Source organism: Nerophis ophidion, linkage group LG05 (genome assembly GCF_033978795.1).
Source record: "Nerophis ophidion isolate RoL-2023_Sa linkage group LG05, RoL_Noph_v1.0, whole genome shotgun sequence".
NCBI classification, from domain to species: domain Eukaryota; kingdom Metazoa; phylum Chordata; class Actinopteri; order Syngnathiformes; family Syngnathidae; genus Nerophis; species Nerophis ophidion.
In genome coordinates this window covers 38,680,682-38,708,218 of record NC_084615.1, presented here as the reverse complement: position 1 = coordinate 38,708,218, position 27,537 = coordinate 38,680,682, and the positions used below count along the sequence as shown (strand labels likewise).

The 27,537-nt window shown below is 39.5% G+C and overlaps 2 protein-coding genes across 2 annotated transcripts; both read left to right on the top strand.

The window, feature by feature from the left end:
- The first annotated feature begins 5,859 nt into the window (after positions 1–5,859).
- Positions 5,860–8,727, top strand: gja13.1 (gap junction protein alpha 13.1). The gene is made up of 2 exons (XM_061900895.1): positions 5,860–5,988; positions 7,517–8,727. The coding sequence occupies exon 2, from the start codon at positions 7,542–7,544 to the stop codon at positions 8,400–8,402; it is 861 nt and encodes a 286-aa protein (XP_061756879.1). The 5' UTR covers positions 5,860–5,988; positions 7,517–7,541; the 3' UTR covers positions 8,403–8,727.
- A 5,027-nt stretch (positions 8,728–13,754) lies between these two features.
- LOC133553074 (gap junction Cx32.2 protein-like) lies at positions 13,755–26,660 on the top strand. Its single transcript, XM_061900893.1, has 3 exons — positions 13,755–13,883; positions 16,670–16,835; positions 23,542–26,660. Exons 2-3 carry the CDS (start codon positions 16,707–16,709, stop codon positions 24,148–24,150), a joined length of 738 nt encoding a protein of 245 aa, XP_061756877.1. The 5' UTR covers positions 13,755–13,883; positions 16,670–16,706; the 3' UTR covers positions 24,151–26,660.
- Positions 26,661–27,537: the final 877 nt, after the last annotated feature.

Sequence of the window (27,537 nt, the reverse complement as noted above, 5' to 3'; positions counted from 1 at the left end):
AAAGCTAATTATTACTCAAATCTCATCCACCGTAATAAAAACGATCCTAAATTTTTGTTTAGTACGGTAGCATCGCTAACCCAACAAGGGACCCCTTCCAGTAGCTCAACCCACTCAGCTGATGACTTTATGCAATTCTTTAGTAAGAAAATTGAAGTCATTAGAAAGGAGATTGAAGACAATGCGTCCCAGCTACAACTGGGTTCTATTAACACTGACACGATTGTATATACGGCGGATAGTTTCTCTCGTTTTGAGGAAATAACATTAGAGGAATTGTTACAACGTGTAAATGGAATAAAACAAACAACATGTTTACTTGACCCACTTCCTGGGAAACTGATCAAGGAGCTCTTTGTATTATTAGGTCCATCAGTGCTAAATATTATAAACTTATCACTTTCCTCGGGCACTGTTCCCCTAGCATTCAAAAAAGCGGTTATTCATCCTCTTCTTAAAAGACCTAACCTCGATCCTGACCTCATGGTAAACTACCGACCGGTGTCTCACCTTCCCTTTATTTCAAAAATCCTCGAAAAAATTGTTGCGGAGCAGTTAAATGAACATTTAGCGTCTAACAATCTATGTGAAACCTTTCAATCCGGTTTCAGGGCAAATCACTCCACGGAGACAGCCCTCGCAAAAATGACTAATGATCTATTGCTAACGATGGATTCTGATGCGTCATCTATGTTGCTGCTCCTCGATCTTAGCGCTGCTTTCGATACTGTCGATCATAATATTTTATTAGAACGTATCAAAACACGAATTGGTATGTCAGACTTAGCCCTGTCTTGGTTTAACTCTTATCTTACTGATAGGATGCAGTGTGTCTCCCCTAACAATGTGACCTCGGACTACGTTAAGGTAACGTGTGGAGTTCCCCAGGGTTCGGTCTTTGGCCCTGCACTCTTCAGCATCTACATGCTGCCGCTAGGTGACATCATACGCAAATACGGTGTTAGCTTTCACTGTTATGCTGATGACACCCAACTCTACATGCCCCCAAAGCTGACCAACACGCCGGACTGTAGTCAGCTGGAGGCGTGTCTTAATGAAATTAAACAATGGATGTCCGCTAACTTTTTGCAACTCAACGCCAAAAAAAACGGAAATGCTGATTATCGGTCCTGCTAGACACCGAACTCTATTTAATAATACAACTCTAACATTTGACAACCAAACAATTAAACAAGGCGACACGGTAAAGAATCTGGGTATTATCTTCGACCCAACTCTCTCCTTTAAGGCACACATTAAAAGCGTTACTAAAACGGCCTTCTTTCATCTCCGTAATATCGCTAAAATTCGCTCCATTCTGTCCACTAAAGACGCTGAGATCATTATCCATGCGTTTGTTACGTCTCGTCTCGACTACTGTAACGTATTATTTTCGGGTCTCCCCATGTCTAGCATTAAAAGATTACAGTTGGTACAAAATGCGGCTGCTAGACTTTTGACAAGAACAAGAAAGTTTGATCACATTACGCCTGTACTGGCTCACCTGCACTGGCTTCCTGTGCACTTAAGATGTGACTTTAAGGATTTACTACTTACGTATAAAATACTACACGGTCTAGCTCCATCCTATCTTGCCGATTGTATTGTACCATATGTCCCGGCAAGAAATCTGCGTTCAAAGGACTCCGGCTTATTAGTGATTCCCAAAGCCCAAAAAAAGTCTGCGGGCTATAGAGCTTTTTCATTTCGGGCTCCAGTACTCTGGAATGCCCTCCCGGTAACAGTTTGAGATGCCACCTCGGTAGAAGCATTTAAGTCTCACCTTAAAACTCATTTGTATACTCTAGCCTTTAAATAGACTCCTTTTTTAGACCAGTTGATCTGCCGTTTCTTTTCTTTTTTTTCTATGTCCCACTCTCCTTTGTGGAGGGAGTCCGGTCCGATCCGGTGGCCATGTACTGCTCGCCTGTGTATCGGCTGGGGACATCTCTGCGCTGCTGATCCGCCTCCGCTTGGGATAGTTTCCTGCTGGCTCCGCTGTGAACGCGACTGTCGCGACTGTGTTGGATCCATTATGGATTGAACTTTCACAGTATCATGTTAGACCCGCTCGACATCCATTGCTTTCCTCCTCTCCAAGGTTCTCATAGTCATCATTGTCACCGACGTCCCACTGGGTCATTATTGTCACCGACGTCCCACTGGGTCATTATTGTCACCGATGTCCCACTGGGTGTGAGTTTTCCTTGCCCTTATGTGGGCCTACCGAGGATGTCGTAGTGGTTTGTGCAGCCCTTTGAGACACTAGTGATTTAGGGCTATATAAGTAAACATTGATTGATTGATTGATAAATAACGAAGATTAAAAATTAATTATAAACAACTAAAAAAAAATAAAACCGTACCTTGTTTATATTTAAATAGTATGTATGCATTATAAATGTTTGAAATACAAATCTTTATACATCTAGAAAGGGTGCATGGTCCTAAAGAGGTAGCTATTTTTTGGAGGTCTCAAGAAAGTACTAAATACAAGAATGTGTGTTTGCGCGCATGTGAAGGTGAGAGTTAATATTTTGTAGCTGAATTTAAATATCTATTATCAAAAAAGTTTCATATTCAATCTTCTTGTTTGACCTTTTACCTACTACAGTATTACATATAATCACTGTCCTATGAAAAAGGCCTGAGGCTTTAACTTTGGGGAAAGTAAGATACTATTTTGTCTTTGTTCTGGAGCTAAAATACAATAATAATTAAAAAAGACTCAATATAACTGGTGTGCTGCTTTTAAAGATGTTACAGCAAGGAAGAAAAAAGAAAAGGGAGGAAATCCAAAATGTAAGTAAAAGTGTCATGACAAAATGTTATCATGAAAGAAGATATATTACAGTCTCGTTCAATGGACAAATATAGCATTGTAGTGGTTGCCCTCTCGTGGGTTCTTCGGACCACCACACACTGCCAGGAGAGCTCGGACTCAGGGTATAACACTTTTTTATTTTCATTAATCTCAACAGGCTTCTGCTTTCCAGCAAAATGTGTTTTCCCTTGCACCCGCTATTCAGCACCTACATTTCCAACAACGTGTCCCAATCCGGCTGCTGCTAATAAAGGCGACAGGTGATTAGATAATTATTCCCACCTGGGCCATCTACTCACCTGTCGCTGTCTTCGAGGCGGGTCCTGGCACACCCCGTTCTGCGGCAGGCCCGTAGGCCACGCCCCCCTCCACAATCATTATTGTGTTTTTTTTGTTGGTTTCTTTGCTTTTTATGCTCTGCCTCCCCTGACCGCATGTCGGTCACTTTTTGATTGACACTGTCAGACAGCAGTCATGTAACAGTATGTTTATTGTTGTGCATCATTTATTGTAGCATGTACAGTATATGACTGTATATCAGTCATATACAGCGTCAATTTGAGGCAGGCCTGTGCAAAATTCGCAAGTGAATTCAGAATGTCTCCCAAAATCATGTTCAATTTAATTTTTTTAATTGAGTTTGCAAACATGAAGTAGAATTGCAAAATACATTCTAATTGAAGGAAGTGAAAATACCAACAGATAATTTTAGTGTACAATATATGCGATTGTTTTACATATTTCATGGAAATATTATTAGAATGTACAGCATTTGTTAGTGCAGTAAGCTCAGGTTTTAGGAGTAAAAGTTGGAAGGTTAAGGTTTTTGTAGAGCTTACATTCTACGTAAAGCCATTATTTTGACAATTAAAAATAAAAGCATCTTCTATAAATCAGTTTATTTAATTTGATGTATAAATTATTGGATTATGGAAAATTTTAAGGAAATACTTTACTTCGTAGAATGCTTTATTTTATCCAGTATAGCATTCATACAAATTAGTACCTTGGGATACGACTTGATTTGGTTTTGTGACGCAGCTCGTACTCCAAAAACTTGTGTTGCGAAATAGCGCAGCCCATTGAAATTAATCAATTTAATCAATGCTTGCCCCCCAGAACATCCCCATTTTAACGCGTAACATGCCTTTTACAAAGAAAAACCCATGTTTAGATATGAAATGTTGCATTGGAGCAAAACAATAGAATGTAGTACTAACAACTACAGTAGTTTTATAAAGTAATGTAATAATAATGTACAGGATCTACCTTGGAGGTAGGACTTCTAGTATCTTCTCCCAGCTTTTTCTCCATCAAACACACCATCAGCAGCTTTTCCTCCATTTTGATATCATTTTACCATACTTGGCTGGTGTTAAACTCATTCTGCTTCAGTATGGTGCAGACTCGCAGTGATATGCACCAAGTACTTCACCAAGTTAGCTAGCGACACGCTTGGTCTTGTTTTTTGATAATTTCTTTCTTTAATGTGATGGATATCATCCACTTCTTCTTCTCAGCACTGTCCATCACGCTCACTTTCTACCTTCCCGTGGTTGGAAAAAAAACAATTTATGCCCATCTCTTGCTATAAGCCAATGCTGGCCAGTGTTTGGGTCAGATCTTACAGATCTTGCACTCTGATGTCCGCTACGCCCACTAGTGGTGGGGAGGCTCGTTACCAGAATGTTTGCCTGTAACCTACAATTGTCATGCCGGAACTGTGGGTGTTTGTGCTTCCTCGATGCAAAGATGATGTGGGACAAATCAGGCATGAATGTAAGTACATTTTTATTTGTTACTAAAATACAAAAGGCAAAATAAAAAGCACGCTCGATGGCGGATAATAATCCATGCTAAAACGTTAACAAAAAAAGCAAAAAGGCAGGACTATCTACAAATAAACAAAAGATGCTAATCAAGATACTCAAGAAACCAAAACTTGCACTTAGGCGAAAAAATACATGGATCTTACGTGGCGTGGTCCAAAGGTTTAGCAGCGTGGCAAGGCGTGAAGGTTGGTACGAGAAATGCAGGCATGAGGCAGAAGGCAAAAATCCCAGACTGATGGACAGAAAGAAAATGACTTAAGTAGTGGCTGTGACAATTAGGAACAGGTGCGGGACTGAGGGCAGGGGCGTGACTAGGAGGGCAAGGTGAAAATCAATGAGTTGTCATGGTAACAAAAACAAACCAGGAAGTGAAAAAACACAACAAGGGTCCAGAAAACAAAACAAAACATGATCAAACATAAAACCAGATTTACAGGCGTGACAACAATTAGCAGAGAGACAGCTCCAGTCCTAGAAAACTCCTAAAGCTGATGTAACTTGGGATACAAAATTTAATGAATTTGTGTTTATTTGTATTGTTTACATTTGTTTCCTGTTAATTGGCCAGGGGGCATTTTTTCTTTAATTGCAATAAATGTACTATCACCTCCTGTGAGAAGGAGCCGTTTCAACTTAATTTTTTTTTTTTTTTTTTCAAAATTGTCATCTTTGAATGTAACATTTTTCAAAATAATTTAATTTAGATTAAAACTTAAACATGTTTGCACAAGTCAGGTATGGATGCAAATATGTTTAACAAAACGAGCCTCCTGCTTGATTCCCTCACCAAACATGGCTAAAAAAAAACATAACGTGTTTTTTTTCATAACATGGTCACTACTGCCTAGTTTCTCTTGTTATATTCTTATTTTACTGTTATATTTTTATTCCCATTGTTGCTTTTTATTTTTATTCTTATTTTAATATTTTTCTATTTTGTTTCCATTTATACCCCCATAATTTACTTTTTACTTTTTAAATTGATCTCAACTCTGTACACTGCTGCTGGAATTTTAATTCTCCTGAAGGAACTCTCCTGAAGAAATCAATAAAGTACTATTTATCCATCTATCTATATATGGCAAGACTATTGATACTTTTTAAATGCGCTACTGCACGAATAATTCACTGATTCATAAACACCTGTCAATCATTACTCCGCTCTCAATGATGGTGCAAAGTGACAGGGCAATAGAGGGGTTGCATAATGTGACCTCTCATCAGCGCACCTCACCCGCCTCACTCTGCTCACCTTGCAGCCCGCTCCAAGGTCCAGTTCAGTCAGTGTGGATACGCCATCAGAGACAGTCCACTCCAACCTCAGGACATCAGGTACGACGAGATCAGAAAATATTACACGTTTTGACGCTTGGTGTTTTTTTTGTGTGCTGTCACTTTGTGTACATGTTGACACACATACACACACACACACACACACACACACACATTAAACACACTTGGGTAACAGCTGCTGTTGTTCCCTGCAAGCACCTTGATATTTTGGCATTGGCACTGCTGGACATTTGTTTTTGGTATTTTTAATTTTGTCAGAGTTGCACACTTTTTAGGGGGAAACAGCTTAGTTAAGGAAAAATATAAAAGTCTACTTCAGAGAATGCTGGCTCTCATGAAGATATGCCAAATACACAATTTATGTTAGCTCCACTAGATCCACTATGGACTGGACTTTCACACTATTAACTAGATCCACTATGGACTGGACTCTCACACTATTAACTAGATCCACTATGGACTGGACTCTCACTGTATTTACTAGATCCACTATGGACTGAACTCTCACACTATTAACTCGATCCCCTATGGACTGGACTCTCACACTATTAACTCGATCCCTTATGGACTGGACTCTCACACTATTAATTAGGGGGGGTCTCCACGCCTGCGGTCCCCTCCAAGGTTTCACATTGTCATTCCTTTGGATTGAGTTTTTTCTTGCCCTGATGTGGGATCTGAGCCAAGGATTTCTTTGTGGCTTGTGCAGCCCTTTGAGACACTTGTGATTAAGGGCTATATAAATAAACTTTGATTAATTGATTGGAATTTTACTTATAAATATGCAATCAGATTAATTAGCAGGAAATTTTACATCATCCAAAAACATATTTTACTTATAATTTTATCACAGATCTATTTTATTTCCTGAGGATAAAAACGGCACTGGTTCGGTGGATTAGTTCTGATTGACTTAGTTAACTCGTCATGCATACTGTGGATGTTCCTGGCTAAGGAATTTAACACAAAAGTGAAGTAAATTGAATTATGTTTATATAGCCCTTTTCTCTATTGACTCAAAGCGCTTTACATTGTGAAACCCAATATCTAAGTTACATTTAAACCAGTGTGGGTAGCACTGGGAGCAGGTGGGTGAAGTGTCTTGCCCAAGGACACATCGGCAGTGACTAGGATGGCGGAAGCGAGAATCGAACCTGGAACCCTCAAGTTGCTGGCACGGCCACTCTACCAACCAAGCTATGCTGCCCCTGAAAGACTACGTGTGCTGAAGAAAATTGATTCACAATCACAGTTGTCATTGATTTTGAATTTGATAATTTGTATACCAAATAATATATTGCGAGAATCAAATTGAATCGAGGATTGTGTTGAGTCGATTCCGAATGAAATCGTCGGCCCAAAAATCGGAATCAAATCGTGAGTCGTTGTAAGATTCCCATGCTATAATTTACATATAGTGAATATACACAATTTGTTTTGCCATTAATGCTGATATTCAAAGTAAACCAGAGTTTGCGGTACTCATCGTGAAGTCCAAACGGTTTTATTGGAATCAAATCATGAAAAATATTTTTTTGTCCAAAATGTGGTGTTTTTTTACTCCTAGATCACTTTGAACCCGAGTACCAAAGATGGGAGACTGGGGGTTCTTGTCAACTTTACTGGACAAGGTCCAGTCCCACTCGACAGTCATAGGAAAGATCTGGATGACGGTGCTCTTCCTGTTCCGCATCATGGTGCTGGGCGCCGGCGCCGAGAGCGTTTGGGGCGACGAGCAGTCGGACTTCATCTGTAACACTCAGCAGCCCGGTTGCGAGAACGTGTGCTACGACTGGACCTTTCCCATCTCGCACATCCGCTTCTGGGTCCTCCAGATCATCTTCGTGTCCACGCCCACGCTCATCTACCTGGGGCACGCCGTGCACGTCATCCACCAGGAGAACAAGCTCAGGGAGGAGCTTGCCAGCCCGGGCGGACGCCCTGTCAAGTCGCCCAAGTACACGGACGAGAAAGGCAATGTAAAGGTGAAGGGGAAGCTTCTGGGCAGCTACCTGACCCAGCTGGGGTTCAAGATCATCATCGAGGCCGCCTTCATCACGGGCCAGTACTACCTGTACGGCTTCGTCATGGTGCCCATGTTCCCCTGCTCCAGGAAGCCCTGCCCCTTCACGGTGGAATGTTACATGTCGCGACCCACCGAGAAGACCATCTTCATCATCTTCATGCTGGCGGTGGCCTGTGTGTCCCTGCTGCTCAACGTGGTGGAGGTCTTCTACCTGCTGTGCACCAAGTGCAAGTCCAGGTCTCGCGGCCGCGTGTTCACCGCTGCCCGGTTCCCCGCCGAGCTGCCGCCTCCCTGCTTTCCCGGCACCGACGACGCCCTCCGGCAGAACAAGAAGAACCTGGAGCTGGAGGACCGTAAAAGCGTGGGGGGAAGTCTGGACGGCGCCAAGGAAGAGAAGATGCTGTTGGACCGCCATCAGAACTGTTAGCATGTAGCGTGTGAGTGTATGGAAGACCACGGGGTCTCCGGGTCTGGGTCTGGGTCTGGGTCTGGGTCTGGTTCTGGTTCGCCTCTAAGTTGGCTTTGCTTTGATGAATTTATTTTGTACTTTGGAAAAAATAAAACTCTAATGATGTCGACGGTGCAATAAAGTATTTATGCTTTCATGTTTTGCTCGTTGATTGTGTTTAACTTATTGCTAAAACAATCCCTGCTGAATGATGATGATGATGATGATGATGATGATGATGGTGAAGAGTCGCTATCGTGCCTATATTGTCCTTTTTTTAAAAAGTATTTTTTATGCTGTTGTTTTTGACAAATCAATAAAGTTTGATACAAAAAACATTCCTGCATTTACTATCCATCCATCCATCCATTTTCTACCGCTTGACCCTTTTGGGGTTGTGGGGGGTGCTGGAGCCTATCTCAGCATTATTGTTAAAAATAGTAGTAATGGTAAAAGTCGGAATACTTTGAGTAGCATTTTGTTTATTTCATTTAAGAGGCTAAATGTGTCTGGGATGACTCCTGTTACAACTATAACCACTGTACAATTATTATCATTATTAGTAGTGGTATTAGTAGAAGTCTTTTTTCTATAAGTAGCGAAACACAAGTACCACATTTTTCGGAGTATAAGTCGCTCCGGAGTATAAGTTGCACAGGCCGGAAATGCATAATAAAGAAGGAAAAAACATATATAAGTTGCACTGTAGTATAAGTCGCATTTTTGGGGGAAATGTATTTGATAAAATCCAACACCAAGAAAGGACATTTGAAAGGCAATTTCAAATAAATAAAGAATAGTGAACAACAGGCTGAATAAGTGTACGTTATATGACGCATAAATAACCAACTGAGAAGGTGCCTGGTATGTTAACGTAACATATTATGGTAAGAGTCATTCAAATAACTATAACATATAGAACATGCTATGTCTTTACCAAACAATCTGTCACTCCTAATCACTAAATCCCATGAAATCTTCTTCCTCGATGTCTCTTCTGAACAACTCTGCCAACTCCAAAGGTAGACAATGCGCCGTTTCCTCTTCTATCGGTACGTCGCTTACGTCAGTCATCGTTAGTTGCATAATTCACAACTTCCAGCTTGAAACCTGCATTATATGACTTCCTTTTCGGTGCCATTTTTGTTCAGTCCTTCTCACTTTTTATAAGTTAGCCCCAATGTTGAAATGGTGGAAGTAGTAACAGGTAGCATCTTTTTTTCCCCACAATGCACTTCTGCCATGACCCGTCTCAGACGAATTTTCATTGGTTGACATGTGTGTGACGATTGCTGATATCCGGCTAGTCTCTTACATGAATGAGATAAATGATACTATTTGATATTTTACGGGAATGTGTTAATAATTTCATACATAAGTCGCTCCGGAGTATATGTCGCACCTCCGGCCAAACTATGAAAAAAACTGTGACTTAAAGTCCGGAAATACGGTATTTTATTACTTTTAGTTTACAAATATTTTACTTTACTTAAGATGCTAAAAGTTTCTGGGATGACTATTGTCACTGCTATCATTTATGTAACAATATGACCATTATTAGTAGCTGTAGTAGAAAGTAGAATGTGTAGTAGAAATACAAGAATTGTATGAATTTTTTATTTACAAATATTTTACTATATTTGAGATTTTAAAAGTTTTTTGACATAATCACTGCTACTAAGGATATTACTGTAATATTACTAGAAGTAGTATGAGTAGTTGTAGTAAGAGTATGAGTAACATGAGCAGTGGTAATATCCATATTTTATTTGTTTATCATTTTACCAATAATTTAGCTTCCAGGTGTCAAACCCAAGATGTGCCCCACATCATTTAATACGACCCATGGAAGTCTGGACATAATATGTATCAAAAATACCTAATCTTTCCCACTAAATTAATTCATTATTTCCATTTTGACAGAAAAATACATGTACTGTATGCAATGGCACATCTTTTAAACTTCAAACCATCCATTTTCTACCGCTTGTCCCTTTTTGGGGCCACGGGGGGACTGGAGCCTATCCCAGATGCACTGATCTAATCATAAATCCCTTACATGTTTTTTTTTTTTGTTGAAAATATATTAATATACAGTACAGGCCAAAAGTTTGGACACACCTTCTCATTCAATGCGTTTTCTGTATTTTCATGACTATTTACAATGTAGATTGTCAATGAAGGCATCAAAACTACGAATGAAGACACGTGGAGTTATGTACTTAACCAAAAAAAGGTGAAATAACAGAAAAAATGTTTTATATTCTCGTGTCTTTAAAATAGCCACCCTTTGCTCTGATTACTGTTTTGCACACTCTTGGCATTCTCTCAATGAGCTTCAAGAGGGAGTCACCTGAAATAGTTTCCATTTCATAGGTGTCATAGTTTTGATGCTTTCAGTTGACAATCGACAATGTAAAGAGTCATGAAAATAAAGAAAACGCATTGAATGAGGAGAAGGTGAGTCCAAACTTTTGGCCTGTACTGTATATACAGTATATGCTTGACTTATGACTTCAAAGCAAGTTATTCATCAAGTTATAAATAAATAAATGATAAATGGGTTGTACTTGTATAGCACTTTTCTACCTTCAAGGTACTCAAAGTGCTTTGACACTACTTCCACATTTACCCATTCACACACTGATGGAGGGAGCTGCCATGCAAGGCACCAACCAGCACCCATCAGGAGCAAGGGTGAAGTGTCTTGCTCAGGACACAACGGACGTGACGAGGTTGGTACTAGGTGGGATTTGAACCAGGGACCCTCGGGTTGCGCACGGCCACTCTTCCACTGCGCCACGCCGTCCCCAAGTTATATGTAACAATACACAATAATCACATTAACAGGCAAACATCTGATAATATTAGAACATAATTACATTTATTCAATTCATATATATTTAATGCAACAAGCGGCATAAGTTTCCAAAATTTCTACTAAAGTTGTTATTAGCACAGTAGTAATATTAACTGTAGTAGTAGTAGTAGTAGACAATATAGTTGTATTCTATTCCAGTAGTATTAGTCATAGTAGGGGTGTTAATAGTTGTAATATTTTACATATTTATTATTTTACCAAAATGTATGTTTATTGAAAGGGGACCTATTAGCCAAAAACAACTTTTTTATCTGTTGGTACTTGTTTTTGTCTATTTGGGATTTACGTAAGTCCTGAAAATTGCAAATTAAAGCATGGTGGAATTGCGGGGAAATTTATAAAACAATCTTGCAATGAAATTTGCCCAATTTGTGACATTTTTAATTACGTCAGCGGATATTTCCATATATGGCAGAGATTTAGCCGAAGAGCTTTGGGCGAGTCCGCCATTGTAGTCAATAACTTCCTTTTTTCTTCTTCTCTATTCTCTTGTTGTGGGGCAGACTGGCTCGTACATGCACATGCATCATCTGCTGTTGCCATTTCTAATACAAAGTAGCATATAAATCTAACTTATGTTTGTTAGTAGACTCCATATGGAAACGTTAAAAACTACAACATGGCTGACAGGGAGAAGACGCAGTCAAAGTGAAGGCACGTAAATAAGAGCACCCACAAACTAGCGCATTCTGAAAAGACGGTCCGAAAGACGTTTATAGATGGTCTGTAAAATATAATCTATGCAACATTTGACCAAAGAGCCACCATTACATGTTATGTAGACCTCAAGGTAGTGTTTTCAATGGAGAAAAAAAATTATAAAAAGACCCCTTCAAGATATATTTTCCGACCCCACGCCTCAGGACAACACACTTTTAACAAGTAACATGTCTTTTAAAAAGAAAAACTAACTTTTGCATAACAAATATGTATGTCAACAATACAACAGCATGTATTACAAACAACTGCATTGGTTTTCTGTAGTAATGCAATAACAATTTGGGAGAGTGGAATTCTACAGTATTTCCTTCCAGCTGTATTACCACTAAACACACCCACAACAGCTTTCCCATATTTTCATGAATACAATTCCACCATTTAGATATTCTTCTAACATCCTCGGCTCAACTTATTCTGCTCTACCAAATTAGCAAGCTAAATAATCGCTGTGTTTTTTTGTAATTTATTGCTTTAATTCAATGAATATCATCCAGTTCCTCTTCACAGCACTGTTCTTTATACTCACCTTCTTCTTTACCACGGTTGCACAAACAAAATTGTATGGAGGAAACTGTGACATTGGCTACGCCAACTAATAGTGGGGAGGCTCATAAATCACATTTTCAATTCATTTATTGATTAATTTGGTTTATTTTCATACTTTTACAAATATTATTCTACTCTATTCTCATTTACATATTCAAGATGTCAAATTAAAAGTAATAAATGACAAGCCTGATCAATAATATGTTATTATCAAAATAAGCCATTTATTAATTGGTAAAATTACTTTATTTTCGTTTTGTTATTTGAAACGACCGAACATGTTCAAATAAATCAGTACATTTGTGATCATTTAGACTGTTAATAATTTATTTAAATACTAATCGCAGTGTAATAAATCAATATGACTTATTTTCCAAGTCATCAATAATTGAAGTCCAAAAGTGGCAAGGCAGTAATGCTTCTCATAAATTTACAGTTTATCTTTGCAGTTATATAATAAACATTAAAAACCGTATAGTATTGATACGACGAACATGAATACAGTAGGAAGGAGAGAAATTTGGTTTATCTTTGCAGTTACGTAATAATAATAATAATAATAAACTTTATTTTTATAGCACCTTCCATACAAAAATTGCAGCTCAAAGTGCTTCAAGGCCGTAAAAGACATGATTGAGTAGAAACACGGTTAAAAACAAGTGTAAAAAAATGGAAAATAAATGATAACAAATAAAAATAAAGATAAAAGCAAAGTAGAAAACAAAATGATCAGACAATAATAGTTACAATAATCACAGTGTGGAACAAAAAAGTAATGTAGGAAATAAAAGGCTATAAGTAATGCAGAGTAAAAAACAGGGATCACTGTGAGCCGTAGGTCTCATTTACAGTAAAATAATAATAGTATGTATGCAGAGAATAAGATATAGTGCAATTATATGGGATAAAAATCTGAATATTAAATAAATGCACATTAAACCTGTTTTATATTGATACGCCGAACATAAAAATAGTGCTGAGCTGTCATGCTGGGCCAACAACAACTTTTTTCCAAGGTTTAAAAAAAACAATAATTAACCAACACAATCAACCCAAAATTGTGTGTACGTGTGTGTGTGTGTGCGTGCGCGTGCGCGTGTGGGTGTGTGTGTGTGTGTGTGTGTGTGTGTGTGTGTGTGTCCATGAACGCATCATTGGCAGGACAACGTGACACTCAGAAAATACTTGCGCAATTTCATCTTCTAAAGTTCAAGGGTGAAAAGAGGCTCACCTTTGCTTTGCTTTGCAGCAAACGACACTCAATCATTGCAGAGAACAGCTGGACCGCAGACAGGAGTGCTTGTCACCACAAGGTAATAACAGCGATTAATAATTACTATATATATAATACTATTTAAATATTATACTGAAGCCAAAAAGGAATATTCAGCCATTAATCACAAAAACAGTGCAAAAAATTATGTAAATATGTATTAAATTATTATATATCTATGTATAAATAATCATTCCTACAATACATGTTAATCCATGTTTTGGTTTTGTTCTTGGTTATTTTATAATTGTTCTTATTCAGTTTTGTTACCTTGTTTTCTGTCATCTGCTGCTGACTTCAAGGCAGGAAAATGTTTTCAATCAGCTTCAACAACAGTTAGTTCAACAAAACAAAAAAATCAGATTAGTTATTCAATTGACTAATTAGTTACAATGGGCCCTTAGCTGTAATGTTTTATGGTGGATGATTCACAAGTAAGGTGGCTGAAAAAATGTAATATGAGCAGATAGGTGTGTATATATATATATATATATATATATATATATATATATATATATATACAGTGGAGCAAAAAAGTATTTAGTCAGCCACCAATAGTGCAAGTTCTCCCATTTAAAATGATGACAGACGTCTGTCATTTTCATCATAGGTACACTTCAACTGTGAGAGACAGAAGATGGAAAAAAAATATCGGAATTCACATTGTAGGAATTTTAAAGAATTTAATTGTAAATTATGGTGGAAAATAAGTATTTGGTCAATAACAAAAATTCAACTCAATACTTTGTAATATAACCTTTGTTGGCAATAACAGAGGTCAAACGATTACTATGGTCTTTACCAGGTTTGCACACACAGTAGCTGGTATTTTGGTCCATTCCTCTATGCAGATCTTCTCGAGAGCAGTGATGTTTTGGGGCTGTCGCCGAGCAACACGGACTTTCAACTCCCTCCACAGATTTTCCATGGGGTTGAGGTCTGGAGACTGGCTAAGCCACTCCAGGACTTTCAAATGCTTCTTACGAAGCCACTCCTTCGTTGCCCGGGCGGTGTGTTTGGGATCATTGTCATGCTGGAAGACCCAGCCACGTTTCATCTTCAAAGCTCTCACTGATGGAAGGAGGTTTTTGCTCAAAATCTCACAATACATGGCCCCATTCATTCTTTCTTTGACACGGATCAGTCGTCCTCTCCCCTTAGCATAAAAACAGCCCCAAAGCATGATGTTTTCACCCCCATGCTTCACAGTAGGAATGGTGTTCTTGGGATGCAACTCAGTATTCCTCTTCCTCCAAACACGGCGAGTTGAGTTTATACCAAAAAGTTCAATTTTGGTTTCATCTGACCACATGACATTCTCCCAATCCTCTGCTGTATCATCCATCTGCTCTCTGGCAAACTTCAGACGGGCCTGGACATGCACTGGTTTAAGCAGGGGGACACGTCTGGCACTGCAGGATTTTAATCCCTGTAGGCGTAGTGTGTTACTGATGGTAACCTTTGTTACTTTGGTCCCAGCTCTCTGCAGGTCATTCACCGGGTCCCCCCGTGTGGTTCTGGGATTTTTGCTCACCATTCTCATGATCATTTTGACCCCACGGGATGAGATCTTGCGTGGAGCCCCAGATCGAGGGAGATTATCAGTGGTCTCTTATGTCTTCCATTTTCTGATTATGTCACACCAAGCTGCTGGCCTATTTTAGATTCACTCTTCCCAGTCTGGTGCAGGTCTACAATTCTTTTCCTGGTGTACTTCGACAGCTCTTTGGTCTTGGCCATAGTAGAGTTTGGAGTCTGACTGTTTGAGGTTGTGGAAAGGTGTCTTTTATACAGATAACGAGTTCAAACAGGTTCCATTAATACAGGTAACGAGTGGAGGACAGAAGAGCTTCCTAAAGAAGAAGTTACAGGTCTGTGAGAGCCAGTGATCTTCCTTGTTTCAAGTGACCAAATACTTATTTTCCAACATAATTTACAAATTAATTATTTAAAATTCCAACAATGTAAATTCATGGATTTTTTTTCACATTCTGTCTCTCACAGTTGAAGTGTACTTATGATGAAAATGAAAATTACAGACCTTTGTCATCATTTTAAGTGGGAGAACTTGCACAATCGGTGGGTGACTAAATACTTTTTTGCCCCACTATATATATATATATATATATATGTATATATATATATATATATATATATATATATATATATATATATATATATATATATATATATATATATATATATATATATATATATATATACATATACACACACACACACATATATATATATATGGTACCACTATAGTTTGGGGAACATATTTACCATTTAATAGTTGTTATGAAAGTAACAAATACTTAATTTAGAGTTATTTGGACACTAGGGGAACATATAAGGGTTAGGGTGAGGGTTACTAATCAGCAATAATTCTGAGATTATTGAAGGAGCACTCTTAGTTAATGGCTTACTGGTTGTATAATAAGGCCATGCAGAATAAGGCAATAATAAGCACTCAATAATGACTAATTAAGAACCAATATGTTACTAATTTGCATGTTAATAACCAACTAATTAATGGTGAATATGTGTTTCCCATACTAAAGCGTTACCATATATATATATATATATATATATATATACATATATATATATATATATATATATATATATATATATATATATATATATATATATATATATATATATATATACATATATATATATATATATATGTATGTATGTATGTATATAAATGGCATTTAAATATATATTTTTGTTTTACTATATATATTCATACATACTGCATAGACATGTACTGTATATATACAAATAAATCAGAACTGAATTGTCTGTGTTGTTTTTCAGTGGAAAGTAGCGTTATCGTCGTTAGCGCACGTTAAAGATGGGCGAGTGGGGCTTTTTGGCATCCCTGCTGGACAAAGTGCAGTCGCACTCCACCGTCATCGGGAAGGTGTGGCTTAGCGTCCTCTTCGTCTTCCGAATCATGATCCTCGGCGCCGGCGCAGAGAAGGTCCGTGTTACTTTTTTTCTAAAGACATGCACTTGGGGATAGGTTGATTGGCAACACTAAATTGGCCCTAGTGTGTGAATGTGAGTGTAAATGTTGTCTGTCTATCTGTGTTGGCCCTGCGAAGAGGTGGCGAATTGTCCAGGGTGTACACCGCCTTCCGCCCGATTGTAGCTGAGATAGGCACCAGCGCCCTCCGCGTCCCCAAAGGGAATAAGCGGTAGGAAATGGATGGATGGATGGATATACAGTATATAAACGCTTTGTTTGCTATGATTGGCTCAAAAAATGGTTAAGGGTTAGTATTAATTAACCAAAAAATGTGCATGTTTAAGACAGTTTTTACGACGAGTACCACTACCAATAATATTTTTATTGCTAGCAGTACTGTTGATAGTAGTTGTAGCAGTAATAGGATTTTATTCAAGTGAAATAGGGAAAAAAATAACTATATTGACAATGCTGACTATATGCTGCCCTCTGCTGGTTCCCTCAAACCCTGCCGTGTTTTGTAGCTGATACAGCTCGTTTTTCCAGCCAAATTATGGAAAAGGCTACAGTACAAATAGTACCTCAACTTAATTAGCTCCAAGACGGAACTCTGATCTCAAAAAACTTGTATTTCACATTAAAATATTCCATTAAAATGTATTTAATACAACTTAACTGGTGCTTTCTCCACATAAAACAGCACACTTTTATCATGTGACATCCCTTTTAAAAAGAAAAACTAACGTGTAGATCAGGGGTCGGGAACCTTTTTGGCTGAGAGAGCCATGAAAGCCGAATATTCTAAAATATATTTCTGTGAGAGCCATATAATATTTTTTAACACTGAATACAACTAAATGCGTGCATTTTTAATTAATAACAACATTTTTTAGAGTACAGTTAGTCTCTTATTATTTTAAATAACATAGTTATTCTGCAGCTAACCAATAATGAATAAAATACTTCTTACCAATAATGCAACTTCTCGAACAGGTACGGTAGAAAATGGATGGATGGATTAAAATGCATGAGAATGTTTTATATTTTGAACGTTGTTTTTAACACTGTGAGAATTATTCATTACTTATCGTGTTAAGCAATGTCAGCTAAGATTGATCTGAGAGCCAGATGCAGTCATCAAAAGAGCCACATCTGGCTCTAGAGCCATAGGTTCCCTACCCCTGGTGTAGATAATACATTTTGTGTACAAGCAATACAACAGAATGTAGTTCTAACAACTAGAGTAGTTTTATGAAGTAATGTAATCATAATGTACAACATTTACCTTCGAGAGTGGCGTTTTACGGTATCTCCTTACAGCGGTTTGTCCGTCTAAATCAGCTTCTTTTCCATATTTTTTATAGATAAATGTCAGCTGTTTAGGTATTTTCACATTCTCGTCTGGGGTTAAACTCATTCTGCTTAATTATGGTGCAGACTAGCAGTGATATGCTCTAAATAATTCAACAACTTAGCTATACGTGTTCCCCATTAATTGATTTACAATGTAAAGTAAAGTAAAGTTCCCAAAAAGTTCCCAAACTTTTTCAAGGCTGGCGCCCCTTTGGCTCCCCAGTGAATTCCTAGCCCCCCCCCTCCCCCCCCCCCTCCCCCCACTACTTATTTTTTAGCAGTTTTAACTGTTTCAGCAACATAGAATGGTAAATAAACATTCCACCAGTAACCTTCATTGTCTCACACTTAATATTAATGGGATGGATGTGCTTGGTGCAGGGACATAAGCTTCTCCACATCAGGCTGGTACTCACTAAGAAGAAGTCGTAGATCCCCGCGGTCAGTAATTTTCAGTCGGTTTCTTTGCTTGGAAAGAAGCAAGGCGACTGCACTGAAGCCCCGTTCTACTAAATATGATGTTGGGAAGGCAATAAAGTACATCTTGACCGTGTTCCACAGCACTTGATAGCAGTCAGAGATTTTTTTTTGTAACCAAAAATCTTGATATGACTTTTTGAAAATTCTGAACATTACAAGCTTGAAATTACAAACCTGAGCTTTTGCTTTTGTAGTCTATGCTGTCGGATCTGACTGGGCCAGAGCAGCGTGTGGTAACCGGACCCTGATGCGTCGTCCACTGACTCGTCCTGCTGCACGTGTTGTGTACAAATCGTCAAATAAACGTTCGAACTTCTGACTTCGACTTCGGACTGCCGCCCCCCTAGTGAAGTGAAGTGAATGATATTTATATAGCGCTTTTCTCAAGTGACTCAAAGCGCTTTACATAGTGAAACCCAATATCTAAGTTACATTTAAACCAGTGTGGGTGGCACTGGGAGCAGGTGGGTAAAGTGTCTTGCCCGAGGACACAACGGCAGTAACTAGGATGGCACAAGCGGGAATCGAACCTGCAACCCTCAAGTTGCTGACACGGCCACTCTACCAACCGAGCTATACCGCCCCCTTCTTCCTCACCGCCCCCCCAGATCTTTCCACCGCCCCCAGGGGGGCAGTACCGCCCACTGTAAATTTTACATGGACCCCGACTTAAATAAGTTGAAAAACTCATTCGGGTGTTAGCATTTAGTGGTCAATTGTATGCAATATTTACTGAACTGTGCAATCTGCTAATAAAAATTTAAATCAATCAATCAATCAATCAATCAATCAATCATTCAATCACCTAGGCCTTCAGTGTTGTCCGACTTCAATGATTACCTCTCAAAATACCATCATTGATGTCACCACATGACGACCATTGCTGGAGAAATACTATACAGAAACACATTTACACATTGATGCACATCAACAGTGTACAAATGTGTTACTTTCTGGGGTATTCAAAAATCAATTAAAACCCATCAGCAATTAAAACTAGCTTATTTGGTACTGTTAAGATAAAAAAATAATAATATTTGAACTCACAATTAGTAGGACCTATTTGATGCTGTATAAGCCAGTGGTACTCCTCGTCGTCATCGTATTCGAGTGGAAATGGCCAGCAACGTCTCACAAGACGTAGTTTCTCTGCGATCCCGGTCTGGCTTTGGCGCAACACTTCCCGCTTCCTGCTAAATTGCAACTTGTGAATGGATACTTACTTTGGAATGACAAGTGAGTATCCAATCACAGTCTCGTTAACATCAGGCAACCTAGATAGGCTACTGTCAGCAACTTGTGATCTGATTGGCTATCGCAACTGTCTCTCAACTCTATGTGTTCTCAAATTCATCCACTAACGGTCCCGGTGAGTATCCAATCACAGGATGCGTAAATGTCATGTTCAACGTGAGGCCAGCTAGTGAAGTGAAGTGAATTATATTTATATAGCGCTTTTCTCAAGTGACTCAAAGCGATTTACATAGTGAAACCCAATATCTAAGTTACATTTAAACCAGTGTGGGCGGCACTGGGAGCAGGTGGGTAAAGTGTCTTGCCCAAGGACACAACGGCAGTAACTAGGATGGCACAAGCGGGAATTGAACCTGCAACCCTCAGGTTGCTGGCACGGCCACTCTACCAACCGAGCTATGCCGCCCCACGAAGGTATTACCAACAACAACTTGTATTCTGATTGGCTATCCTAACTGTCTATCACCTGTATGTCCCCGTTCCCTTACAGTGCAGTGCAGAGACGCCCGCATTGTTGATTCTGAAGGCCTCTGGCGGATTTGGTACAGCATGGCAACATAGGCTTGCTGAATTATGACATGAAAATAATATGAATAATGTTAGGTATTTAGGGAAAGTCAAATAAAAAATTATTTTATCTTTAATTATGATCATGATTTCTGGTTATGTTAGGCCAGCAGAGAACACCTTGCTGGCCCTGACGGAGTAACGGTCCAGTGGGAGAAGGAGACTGCACGGCGACAGGGACGTTGTTAGCTTGCAGCGTGTTTATTAAAGTATATAAAGTGAGTGTGTGACTAATCCTTATGTATACAGTGTGACTATGTGGAGCAATTATATGTGGAGTGTTACCGGGTGGTGTTGAAGGTGGGTGTTGAGATCGGTGCAGAAGTCCAGAAAGGGCAAGGCAGGCTCAGAGGTCCGGTGACAGGCAGGTGGTCAGGGGCTGAAGCGGGGCGTCGTTGTCCGAGGGCAGGCGTGAGATCGAGATCCGAGAAGGCAGCAGGAAGTCCAGAGGGAACCTGGGGAGACGAGACACACAGCTCGAAACCAGGGCTGCCAGATGACGACACAAGACAAGACACAATGAGCACAATGGAGGGGAAACACAAAGAGTGAGGAAGCACATAGGCAAGGAAGCTAGAGACGTGTAAGGCTTACTGTACTGGCACAAGTATCTACAAGCGCCTACGTTCTGGCACTGGAACGCAGGGCGCGCTGGCTTATGAAGGCAGGGATCTCATCAGCGTCAGGTGTGTTGATTGTAGGGTGAGAGCAGCCGCAAAGGACAGGAACGCCCGTGGATGTGTCCCGAGGTGGCAGTTGTTTGATTCATAATACCCGCCAGTGAATAGGAATCCCCACAATAAACAGACCTCACGTACAAACAAATGTCTTCACTTAAATGCCAAAACTCACGGATAAACAAATAAACATGGTAGAGATTGGATAGCTTTTGACAAATAAAATTAATACTTTTGAGCATATCGATGCTAGATTGTTCTTATGGTCCTCACATCCTTTGATAACCGGGGTCATGATAAGCTGTGACAGATCCAGATAAAAGTGCACATATTAAAGTTAAAGTTAAAGTACCAATAATAGTCACACACGCACTAGGCGTTGTGAAATTACCCTCTGCATCTGACCCATCCTCTTGATCCACTACCTAAGGCAGGGGTAGGGAACCTATGGCTTTAGAGCCAGATGTGGCTCTTTTGATGACTGCATCTGGCTCTCAGATAAATCTTACCTGACAATGCTTAACATGGTAAGTAATTAATAATCACCAGAGGTGTGGACTCGAGTCACATGACTTTGACTCTAGTCAGACTCGAGTCATGAATTTGATGACTTTAGACTGACTCGACTTGACAAAATGTAAAGAGACTTGCAACTCGACTTAGACTTTAACATCAATGACTTGTGACTTGACTTGGACTTCAGCCTTTTGACTTGACATGACTTGCTACTTTCCCCGAAACCCAAAGATTAAAAAGTTATTCAGGAGCGCTCCGTATCTTTCATTTTGTACTTGTGTCTGTCTGCGTGTTGTTCCTGACAGCTTGTATGCTCTCAGTACAACAGCCAATCAAATTAGTACTGTTGTTTTGGTCCCACAGCACTCATCCAATCAAATTGCAGGAAAACCAAGGAAGAATAATTCTCAAACAGCGCGCCATTGAGATAAAAATATGCCAAAGTTGGTTCCGTTCGGGTTTAAAAACTACGACTTGGTCAACAAAAAACGAATTGCCTTATGCAAAATATGCAGTTCGAATATCTGGACGCAACAACTTCCAATTTCGTTTGACATTTGAAGTTGCACAAAGAAGGGTACGTTTTGATTTAAGCTAAAGTTTATTGGCTGAGTAATGTTACTTTTATTGGCTGTGTAGTTAAATGAGTGAGGCTGTAAACTCATTGCTAACGTTATAACCATAAACATCTTATAAGTAGACGCAGGATAGAGCGCTTCTGCTACTGGCGCTGAGGAGACGAGACGTGCGGCCGCCATCTTGGAGTGGTGATCCGTGTTTATTCTGTAAAGCAATGAGTTAAATGTTTAAAATGACTGGTTGATAATGCTAATATGAATTGCAATGTCAGCACTATTTTTTTTCCTGCATTTTCAAATCCACTTGGTTTTAATAAATAAATACAGCATTTTAAAAACATACACAATCTGTGTAAATTTATTAGTCTGTGATTAAAATGACTTGAAAGGACTCGAAACTCAAAATGCAGGGCTTGGGACTTGACTTGAGACTTTCTAGTCTTGACTTTGGACTTGACTCGGGACTTGCCTGTTTTGACTCGGGACTTGACTCGAGACTTGAGGGCAAAGACTTGAGACTTACTTGTGACTTGCAAAACAAGTTATTTTTAACACTGTGATTATTAATCACAGTGTTAAAAATAACGTTCAAATTATAAAACATTGTCGTGCTTTTGTGAAGTGAATTATATTTATATAGCGCTTTTCTCTAGTGACTCAAAGCGCTTTACATAGTGAAACCCAATATCTAAATCAGCGGCAACGGCAGTGACTAGGATGGCAGAAGCGGGAATCGAACCTGCAACCCTCAAGTTGCTGGCACAGCCGCTCTACCAACTGAGCTATGCCGTTGTGTCCTTGGGCAAGACACTTTACCCACCTGCTCCCAGTGCCACCCACACTGGTTTATAATCCAACCTTTTGTTTCCTATCGCACCTGTTGAAGATGTCGCATTAATGGTAAGAAGTATTATATTTATTATTGGTTAACTTTAGAATAACAATGTTATTAAAAAGAATAAGAGACTTATTATACTCTAAAAATGTTGGTCCTACTTAAAAATGCACGCATTTAGTTGTATTCGGTGTTAAAAAATATTATATGGCTCTCAGCCAAAAAGATTCCCGACCCTTGACATATGGGGTGAGGGGAGCAGTGAGCAGGAGCGGTGGCCATGCCCGAGAATCCTTTTGGTGATAAGTATGCATTTTCAAGTATCGCCGGACATCTGGATGTGTGGATCAGATGTGTTGCCAAACAAAAAAAGTGTCATGGCACAATGCTGCCCCCTACAAGCCCGTAGTGTAACTGTGACGTGTTGGTGTTGCCATGACCCTGCTGGTGTGTTCCAGGTGTGGGGCGACGAGCAGTCCAAGATGATCTGCAACACCAAGCAGCCCGGCTGCAAGAACGTGTGCTACGACCACGCCTTCCCCATCTCCCACATCCGCTTCTGGGTCCTGCAGATCATCTTCGTGTCCACGCCCACGCTCATCTACCTGGGCCACGTCATGCACGTCATCCACAAGGAGAACAAGCTGAGGGAGGCCATGAGGACCCCAACCGGCGGCGTGGTCAAGTCCCCCAAGTACTCGGACGAGAAGGGCCAGGTGAAGATCAAAGGCGACCTGCTGGGGAACTACATGACGTCCATCTTCTTCCGCATCTTGCTGGAGATGGCCTTCATCGTGGGCCAGTACTACCTGTACGGCTTCATTATGGACCCCAGGATCGAGTGCTCGCGGAAACCGTGCCCCTTCACAGTTGAGTGCTACATGTCGCGGCCCACCGAGAAGACCATCTTCATCATCTTCATGCTGGTCATGTCCTGCGTCTCCGTGCTGCTCAACGTGGTGGAGATTTTCTACCTGGCGTGTTCTCGCAGCGCCAGGCGGAAGGCCAAAGTGGGCGCCCTCGCTCTGCGCTCCCCCATGAACGGCGACCGTTACACTAAAGCCTGAAGAAGAGACGAAAACGTTCAAGAACTTTGACTTTTTTTTATGAGAAAACTGGATATAAAGCACTAATGTTGGCTTGTTTAATACGTTTTATGGAGATGATGCTGTCATTTAATGCTAAACCTCCACTCGTTATTTGTATTAAACAACATAAAGAAATATGAGCCACCTTTTTCAATGACACATATTTTAATCTGTTATTTATTGCATCCTAAAAGAATATTTATCATAGGAGAAAAATAAATTGCACTATTAAGAAATATTTCTAAAAATCTTGTACAATTACAAAAAATGTTTGTATTACTGGAAATGTTAATAAATCAATGTCATTTTATAACAACCATATTTTTTCAGAAAAAAATACCATCTCGCTTCTCTCTCAGGCTATTAATTATAATCACCACTTTGCAAAAATCTAAGTATGTAGGAAGCAGACTCAAAATAATAAACAAAGGAGAGAGATAAGTCTTGCTCACACACACACAAGCGAACGCACAAGCACCCAATCCTGATGGATCATGAAATCAATGTGATCGCTCCTTCCAGTTATTAATAATACCTACCACCTTACATTCATCCATCCAGTTTCTTGTCCCTCTAGGGGGCTGGGCCGATAAACAGACAGCTTGTCTGATAAAAATAAGCAGCCTGAGCAAACAGACTCAAAAAATACACAAAGTGAAAAATTGTGATTGGCATGCTTGTGCACAAGCACACTCACGAGTGCCCATTCCGGATGTGTCATAAAATCAATGTGATTACTTCTCCCGCCAGTTAATGATAATCACATCCTTCTCTGATATAAATAAGCAGAAAAGCTCAACATATTGAACCAAAAAAACGAAACTTTAGTTTGTTCGCTCATGCACAAGTACAGTCACGAGCACCAGAATGTACCATACAATAAATATAATTGCTCCTCCCACCAGTTGTTATTGATAACCACCACATTGTCTAACACAAATAGGCATATAACAGACTCAAAACAACACAAAAAGACCAGAGGCCAGGCTTGCTCATGCACGAGCAACTGACCTGGAAGTATCCCAAAATGTGTAATTTGTCGCGGCGCGGGGCTGCGGTAGTTGTTACCCCAACTACAACCTGTCGGGAGTAAATCCTGACAATGTGATCGCTCCTCCCGCAAGTTATTAATGATTACCAACACCTTGCCCAATTAAGTTAATCAGAAAACAGGCTCAAAATAATGCTCAATATGGTTGGCTCGCTCACACACAAGAACTTGCACGAGGGCCCATCCTGGATCTATCATCAATGCGATCGCTCCTCCCCCCAGTTGTTAAAGATTTCAGCCACATTGTGCAATATAAATGTACACAAATATACACAAGATTTAGAATTTTTAGGAGAAATTTTGTAAAATATACTAATTGTTCTACAGAAGTTAAAATATCACCAAATAGAGTCGTAATATTATAATATTCCATCCATCCATCCATCCATTTTCTACCGCTTATTCCCTTTTTGGGGAGGCGGGGGGGTGCTGGCGCCTATCTCAGCTACAATCAGGCGGAAGGTGGGGTACACCCTGCACAAGTCACCATCTTATCGCAGGGCCAACACAGACAGACAGACATCATTCACACTCACATTCACACACTAGATTTAAATAAAGAATAATATTTTGTAAAAATAGTTTCTATGTTTGTGTTTTCTGGCTTTTGTTCATAACCTCAAAATAATTTCTGTTCAGTGTAAAAAAAAAAAAAAAAAAACATATTTGTTGGTGTTTATCCTCATCACTTTTTGTATTGATCCTTAGAGGAGCCATATGTAATAATTTCATGTCAAGTCATCATTAAATGGCCCTGATATGATAAAAAGGCATTAATAAATAATTTTATTTTCGAATACCTCTCTAACTGATAACAGTAGTTCAGCCGTGACATGTTCAATTCATAATTTGATTTACAGCCCCAAAATCTTGTTATTGTTTTAATGTCGATGTCCCGCCCTCTATGGTTTGAACGATTATAAAATCAGTGAGTGTGTCACATCCGGGTTGCTAGTCATGCACCGCCCTCTTTGTCTGGCAATTGCCACTGGTAAAGTTATTAAACATGTCAGACCTTAGTAAATCTAAAAGTTGTCGTTACGATTCTCAATTTATTCATGACAAAGCCAGGAACAAAACGAGGATTTGTATCGAGGATGCCTTTGAAAGATGGAAACGAGTGAAGGCGGAGAATATTTTTTCATCTGATGCCAAACTTGCTAATTTCCTCCTTGATATGTAAGTAAAGAATTTACATTTTCTTGTTACTTGTAATAAATGGAAACTGACATTTTGTATGCAAACTATATTGTCCAATATAGTTTATGATTTTGTCTAACAAAACTAGTATGTTCGTGCAACGAATGCTTAGCATGCTAGCCCGGTCAATGGGAGCATACATACGGCGGAAATAAATGCCCCTTAGCCTGTATGTCGATGTGTAATTGTATTGACAGGGCAAAATATATTTTCGACAAATAAAACCTATGTGGATATGGGTAGTGTCAGTGCCTATTTTGTTCTCAATATGCTGATACGCTGAGGAAATGGGTTCCAACATTAGCACGGCTGTCATGGCAATGTAAAACGTATAGAGACAGTCAAATCACATAATAAAATAATTCCTCAATTGGGTTTTCATATTGTGGACTACATGTACCAAGTGATATGGTAACCTAAAATGTTTGAAACAGTATCCTATAGGCATACCGAGGGAAAATGTCTTCCCTTTAGTTTTTGGGCGTACTTCATCGAGTCGCGTGACTATAGTTGTGTTTAATGGCCATGTCGGCAGGAGAGTCAGGTGACTAGTTGTGTTTGGTGGCCATGTTGGAAGGAAAAGCACAATATAAAATTAATGCACCATGTTGATTCCAACATTTAGAGTTTACTACACATTGGACTCACAAATATTGAAAGATACAACACAAAACTAACGAGTTAAACATAACCAATTTGTATAATGCACCTGCCATTTTTAATTGTATAGTTAGCCATAAGAATGTCAACATTTCCAGATTTTACAGTATTTGGAATGAACTCATTAGCTTTCTGTGTTAATCTGACATTTCTCCTCCCTGGGTGGTGAGACTCCTGACATTAGATGTGTAAGTAATAATAATAATGATGATGGATTAGATTCTATATCGTGCTTTTCTATTGTTAGATACTCAAAGCGTTCACAGAGAAGTGGGAACCCATCATTCATTCACACCTGGTGGTGGTAAGCTACATCTGTAGCCACAGCTGCCCTGGGGTAGACTGACGGAAGCAAGGCTGCCAGTTTACGCCTACGGCCCCTCCGACCACCACCTATCATTCATTCATCATTCATTCACCAGTGTGAGCGGCACCAGGGCCAAGGGTGAAGTGTC